This window comes from Austrofundulus limnaeus, unplaced genomic scaffold (assembly GCF_001266775.1).
Source record: "Austrofundulus limnaeus strain Quisiro unplaced genomic scaffold, Austrofundulus_limnaeus-1.0 Scaffold3, whole genome shotgun sequence".
NCBI lineage: Eukaryota > Metazoa > Chordata > Actinopteri > Cyprinodontiformes > Rivulidae > Austrofundulus > Austrofundulus limnaeus.
In genome coordinates, this window is record NW_013952405.1 from 7,624,825 (window position 1) to 7,631,564 (window position 6,740).

Sequence of the window (6,740 nt, forward strand, 5' to 3'; positions counted from 1 at the left end):
ATGTTTTTTCAAGTAACTTAGAAAAAATAGGAAGAACAGAAATTGGCCGATAGTTTGAAACTTCTGTTGGATCACCAGATTTAAAAATGGGAGTAATATGAATAATAAATATGATAAATAAAGTTTATGGCCATAGTTGAGTGTCTGCATGTACCACCAGTAAACAGAGAGCTTTGCCTTACAGCTCAGCTCCACCTTCACAACAACAGATCGTTAAAGAATCTGTGATACTGCAGAAGCCGCACTGATAAGTCTATCAATCTCTCACTTCATCCTTCCCTCACTCGTGAACAAAACCCCAAGATACTTTAACCCCATCCACTTGAGGTAGAACCACACCTTTAATCTGGAGAGAGCAATCCACCCTTTTCCAACTGTGGACCATGTACTTGGAGGTGCTGATCCTCWCCCCAGTTGCTTCACACTCAGCTGCAAACTGCTCCAATGTGAGCTGAAGATCACAGCACAAAGACACCAACAGTTTTTTTATCCTGATTCTTTAAATTGTGATTACTTTTTATATAAGAAATTGATTATTCATTACAAAATGTATATTTTAAACGTTCTGAACTGTAATGTGCTTCCACCCTAAAACACTTGAATAGCTCAAAGTCACTTGAYTGGTTAAAAACACTAAGGACAGCTACCTATGTATTCTTTGTTTGAGGAAGACTGATCGAGCCACAGAGCAGTCGGTTCRTTGGTTTATAGGTGGTGAACTCAGCACTCTGTAAACACTAGGAAAAGGCAGAAACTGAAAGCCCAGCACTTCAGTAGGCCATAAATGGGAATGTACTGTATTGTTAAATCTTTACAATAGATGTCTTAAGTTGAGTTATGAGTTGGACCATATGTGGTGCAGTAATCTTGGCAAAACAATGAGACCTACTAAGTATAAAAACATTTAACTTGTCAATATAACACTTTTTGTGAGATTATTTTTTAGTTTCTCTGTTTTGTTGACTTCAGTGTCATGTGAAACTTTATAGGGGTTATGWTTAGCAAGTGAGAAGTGTTCAACTCCATCCACCTTTGAATTACTACGGGATGAAAAGAAAAGTAACTGTATTAAAATAAATTTTACTGGATGCAGCTAAAATAACAAAATATACCAACTACTGTATGTTAAAATTGTTTGATAAATAAGGAAGTGATGCCTTTTTGAGAGAATAAAAAAGGAAAATTTCTTTGCACTTGAGATGCTTAAAAACCACTTGAGTGAACAGATTTTCTGAAAGTTGCTCAGAATGTAGAAAACAGTTTATACAAAAATGTATTTTATCTTTTAAAAAATACTATGCATCTACAGAGTTACTATTGATCACTAGCCTGGTAAAAACCAGACCCTTGTCCTTCACTTTGCTTCGTACTAGGGTCTGGACTTGCTGCATACAGAAGCGATTCTTGCTGAAGGCGTGGCCACTGCTGAAGCATGTGTGGGTGCGTGCGTGCATGTGTGTGTGTGTGTGTGTATGTGTGTGTGCCGCTAAGCTAAGAAGCTAACCGGAAATCGCGTGTGCTGTAAACAACCCTTCTGAGAGGAGAAAAGCACCGAGCCAAACGAGACGGCTGTAAATGAGAGCTGCTGCTTTGTCAGACAAATTTAATTTAATTTGGAAGCCTTATCAACACAGACTGGCTTCATTCACTTCCTCTACTGCTGTATGCTAAACTAACTAGCAGACACTGCACAGAAAATCGACGTTGTTCAAAACTCTGCCTTCTGTTTGCTGATTGGCCCAGGTAAAATAAACTACAAGCAGACACTGCGCAGAAAATCGACGTTCTGTTCTCTGATTGGCCTAGCTAAAAATCTGCCAGCGAAATCGTTGTCTATGGGAGAAATGCCAGACGGAGCAGAGAAGGGAAACTAGAATTGAGTGGAACTGTGTAGGAAGGCAAGGGCCAGGCTAATTGATCACTGGAATCTTCCAATAATGTGCCAAATTTGAGGATGTCAGATATCATATATCACATGTCACATATGAAAATGAGATTTTCAGTTGATGAAGCTAAATACTAAATGAACCCTGTTGAACCATAAACTAAGATGATTACTGTTCAACTAAATTGAGGCTATTTTAAAAAAATCTAGAAAYGGTTATAAGCTAGGGTTTTACAGTTAAGCTGGAATATCTTGTCTTATTTCAGTTTCACAAAAGCAGAGGTACAAACCCATTCACATTCATTTTCTGCCAGTTAGCCTGCTCCAGACCAGGCTAACAGCCAGGTTTAGTTAATCCTAGTCAAGCCCAGTTGTCTTTTTTGTAAATCCTGGATTACTGGATTCTGCTTCAGTTAAACAGACTTCTAGCTGTTGTTCTTCTTGTCCTCCTCACATGAGATTTGCACCCTCCAACCCCCTTGTCCTTCCATCCAGCAAATCCTTCCAACCAGCAATCCACATCTACACAATCATGAACACACTCACACACAATGAATCCATGATGAGGTGAAGCCCTCGTGGCAGAATCATTTTCTGTCACTAGCTCATATTTATAACCCCATCTATCAGTCAGCCTGTGGAGTGTGTGACGCCGTTCTCTGACCACCGAACTGCCCCCCAGCCATACATTAARACAGGGCGGGTGTGTGGAGTTCTGCATGTGTGTCACGGTGGTTGTGGTTTATGGGCTTTTGTTATGTTTATGCTTTTGTGTTATCTTCTTGTTCTTATTTCCCTGGTTGTGTTTTATGGTTCAGTTTTCAGCTGTGATGTTTGTCTTGGTTTTTACAGTTCTTTACTTTTATTTTGTGATCCGTAGCCTTGTTCAGTTTCTGGTGCCTGGATGTTTTTTCAGCTAATCTCTGGTTCCTGCACATCAGGATTCTGTTTGCTAATCCACACACCTGACTTTTTGTTCCTTATTAAATCTCGGTTTCTATACTGATGGGGCTTTATATTTTGTCAGATCCTTCTCAGTCCTTACTGATCCTTACAACGCCAAGTGGATTTTTACTTCTCCAATTTTTTTTAGCTCTTGGCTCTAGTTTTTCATTAACTTGCCTATAAACACCTACAGCTTTTATTCTTTGTCACTGACGCTTATTTGTTCCTCTTCCTCATCCTTCCTGCCTATAAGTCAGCATATGGTCCCTTCCAACACTCCAACAATCAGGATCTTTTAAACAGATGTTTGTGCTTGTGTATGAGGCTGTGCTAACCAAATAAAGAGGCTCTGGCTCATGACCAAAAATAAATAAATAAATAATGACTCCTGCCCTCCCGTTTAATCTGAGGTCAGAGAAAAAAGACTGAGCAAAGGAAGTGGGGAAGAAGACGAAGTGCAACCAATGAAAACGAGACGGCGGGCATGATAGGAAACAGAGAAGAGCAGCTATAAAAGAAAGGGATTGGAGAGAAATTGGAGCAGAGGTAAAAAAAAAAAAGAAATGAAAAAAGAAAGAAACACAGAAAGGTAGCCAGGCTTCTGTCTGCTGCTCTCCGATGAGAGMGGAGATCTATATCCTCTTCTGTCCAAGGTCATGGCTGTTACATGGGAGCAGAGCCATCTCCCGGCCTCCCTCACACGCTCACTGAGGTATGGCTCTGCCGATAACTACAAGCGGCCATTATGGATTAAAACAATTAAAGCCGAAGAGACCTTTGACCCTACGTTACGCCACAGTTGGGATCTTGTGTACCTTTACATAAAACGTGCTTGCCTCTGCACTAAAACGGTTCACGCTCATGTTGACCTTAAGAAACGATACAGCCATTTCTCTGTACGCCCCTTGAGGCCGAATCAATGGAAAGCCATGTTTTCCAAACCACAGAAAAGTCATGGTTTTCTACGTTGCCTGTCTACACCCTCCTTTTCTTTAATTTCTCAATTTGCGCTGTGAGAAAATGCAATCAAATTATTCATTCACTCTTGATTAGTGTGCTGTCGTCAACACTCYGCTGCACAAAAGGGAATCAGAAGGCTTCCTATTTTTTTYTCCAGGACTCAGAAAGTAAATAAAGCAGYAGAGGGAAGGGACAAAAATAGAGGTTTCATCGCATATTTTGCCACCATGCTTCTGCACAAGCAGGATGCAGCTGAATACAGTGTTGCCWAAAAAACAACAACAAATGTTCAGATAGCATGTTGTTACACATWGTGGATGAGAACAGCATCCACCCTGTGATTACATCAGTGTGCCCTCAGGGTCCACACAGAGGGTGAGTTGGGCTCCCTCTGCTGGTGTGTCCCAACTCCTCTCCCTCTGATTGATAACAAAGACCTTTCAGTGCGCTTCAATGACTGATCTTCTTGCAGCWTCTGAATGAAACCACTTTCACTTTCACATGCGCCCAATGAGGCAGCAATTAGAGGATTTCTACAAAAAATAATTCTGCCRAAACACGCCAAGTTTTTACCAACCCCCAGTTTTAAACTTTCTTGGAAATGCCACCAGTTATGGAAGAGATTCGATWCAAAAATACACTTTTTCTGACACCTCATATCTATTTTTATTTTTATTTTTTGGCTTGTGTTCCTGCTATCTTTTCAGTTCTTTCAAAAATATGCTCATGTCTGCTTCCAGGTAGATTTCTTGAAATAACATGATGCAAAAGTGGAAAATACCCACAAGCAATAACAATGTACGCATAGAGAATCACGAGTACAGAGCAGTACAGTGACTTTGGTAAGAAGTGTATAGGCCAAAAGGTAAAAGCAGAAGTCAAAGTGTGTGTGTGTGTGTGGGTGGGGGTGTGGGGGGTGTGGGGGGTTATTGAATTATTGTCCCAAAGGGAGTATGTTCATAAACACTCTAACACCTTCTGCAAACACAAGATCTACTGTGGTCCCAAAGACCAGACAGATACACACACTTTGCCCGGTGCATCGTTTAAAAACAGACTTTAACCTACTGGCCACCTCCCAAACTCCCGTCCTCAACACAAAAAGCACAAACACACTGCTCAGTGTTTATCTAAATCAACAGGAGTTTCCTTTTTGGCTCCCAGCTGGTTTCATCACTCACACTCCTTCCTATGAATATTTCAGCAGTGTTTAGGGTCTCCTGCACGTGCACCATTTCATGCAGTTAAAAACACTTCTCCTCCTCCACTCTGCTCTCATCAACCCATCCATCCTCCAGCGCCTTTGTTCTGTTCGTGCAGGATGTGACATATATCCAGTGCAATGTACACACACACACACACACACAGGCGATGCTGCGAAGTCAGCTAGAAACAGGAGGTGCACTGCCACTCATCTGATGGTTAAATCTACTCTGAGGTCAAGTTTGGGAATGAGTGCAAGCGGCTGAGAAAAGGAGTAATCAAAGGGATGGAGAGCTTTGTTGAGCTTGACTGAGACATCTCACAGATGTATCATCTTCTTTCAGTGTGACTGACAGCCAAGTATCCACACACACACACACACACACACACACACACACACACACACACACACACACACACACTTTCTTCCCCACAAGCTGCTTCCCTGCTGCCAACTCTGGTGCCTCCAACAGATTCTGCGCGCAGAGATTCTCCACTTCTCTTCATTTGCTGCAACTTCRAGCTCCCATTTAACAGCCCGGCGCGCGCGTTTCGGGCCAACAAGCGGTCAGGAGTAGTTAGTAAGTGAATGCATTGGCTAATTTCAGCCTGGAGCATCGATGTTAATACAATAACCAAGAGKGGGGGCTCCACGGTGGCGTGTGACAAATTTAATGTAATTGCGGCTCCTCATTTGCAGAGGCAATACGGCTACAGTGTGCAGAAAGGGGGGGGGGGGCAACATTTATCAGCGTGTAATCAGGAAGAGACTGATCATTTTAAAGGATTTTTGACAGAGATGCCAATGTTCTTTTAGACTAATCAGTACAAGTTACTTTGAAGCAGCCAGTGTCACAAAGTGGACTAATGGGGCTCAGTCCGTCTCTGTGTGGATATACATGATGCAAATTTAATGTCAGCAGGCTCAGAGAAGAAAAACGTGACGGACACTTTTCTTTTTTTCCTTTCTCTCTCTCTCTCATCCCCGCTCCTCTTTTATGCATGATTYATAACWGAGAGAGKAGCGCTTCTCCCCGGCGAGAGCGGTACCGAGCGGCGCGGCGGGATGAGAGGGCTCCCCCACACCCSACACACACCCCGTGCTCCGAGTCACCCAACTCCTTTTAAACCTCCATCCTCCCCCCACCCTTTCCACTGCCTGCCTGCCAGCGCACCCACCTTCATTCTCCGGGTAACTCCGCACGGCTGTGCACGGCGGCGACGCGCGGAAAAGCAGCAGCAGGGTGGTCAGGAGGGGGAGAGCCGGATAGATCCACAGGAGCCGCGGTGGTGCCATCCTCAGGCCGCGCTGCGCCCTCGCTGCATCCCTGTCGGCGGTGTGGAGTCGGTGAGCGCAGCCCTGCGATTGAGGAAGGGAAGGAGGAGAGGAGAGGAGAGGTGAGGAGAGAGAGAGGAGGAGGAGGAGGAGGAGGGTCCACGCAGTCAGAGAAGTCCTGTCAATCAGTCGCCTGGCGCTGGGAGGCAGAGGCTTGTGGAGTGAAGCTTTAAACACCATCAAAACCAAAACAAACCATCAACTTTTTTTTTCTTCCCCCAAGATTAAAATCTGGTTGATTCCTGAATATTTCCCAGCACTTCCAAAGCTCCATGCAGGCTGGAAACACTGCAGTCTGTGAGAAACATGGGAAGCTGTTTTCAGCTCATTTTTTTTAATGTTTATTCTAAAACACTGCTGCTGAATTAAAAACATTATTTAATTAGATTTATTAGAGCAAAGTTAGCATGA

At 43.3% G+C, this 6,740-nt stretch overlaps 1 protein-coding gene across 3 annotated transcripts in view; it reads right to left on the reverse strand.

The window, feature by feature from the left end:
- The window catches only part of epha4b (eph receptor A4b), a gene marked incomplete in the record, with an annotated part of 134,471 nt that extends 128,113 nt beyond the window's left edge, over positions 1-6,358 (reverse strand). For all 3 annotated transcript variants that reach the window (XM_014020753.1, XM_014020745.1, XM_014020741.1), the window contains 1 exon segment: positions 6,173-6,358. In XM_014020753.1, the coding sequence (XP_013876207.1) occupies positions 6,173-6,290 (118 nt within the window).
- Positions 6,359-6,740: the final 382 nt, after the last annotated feature.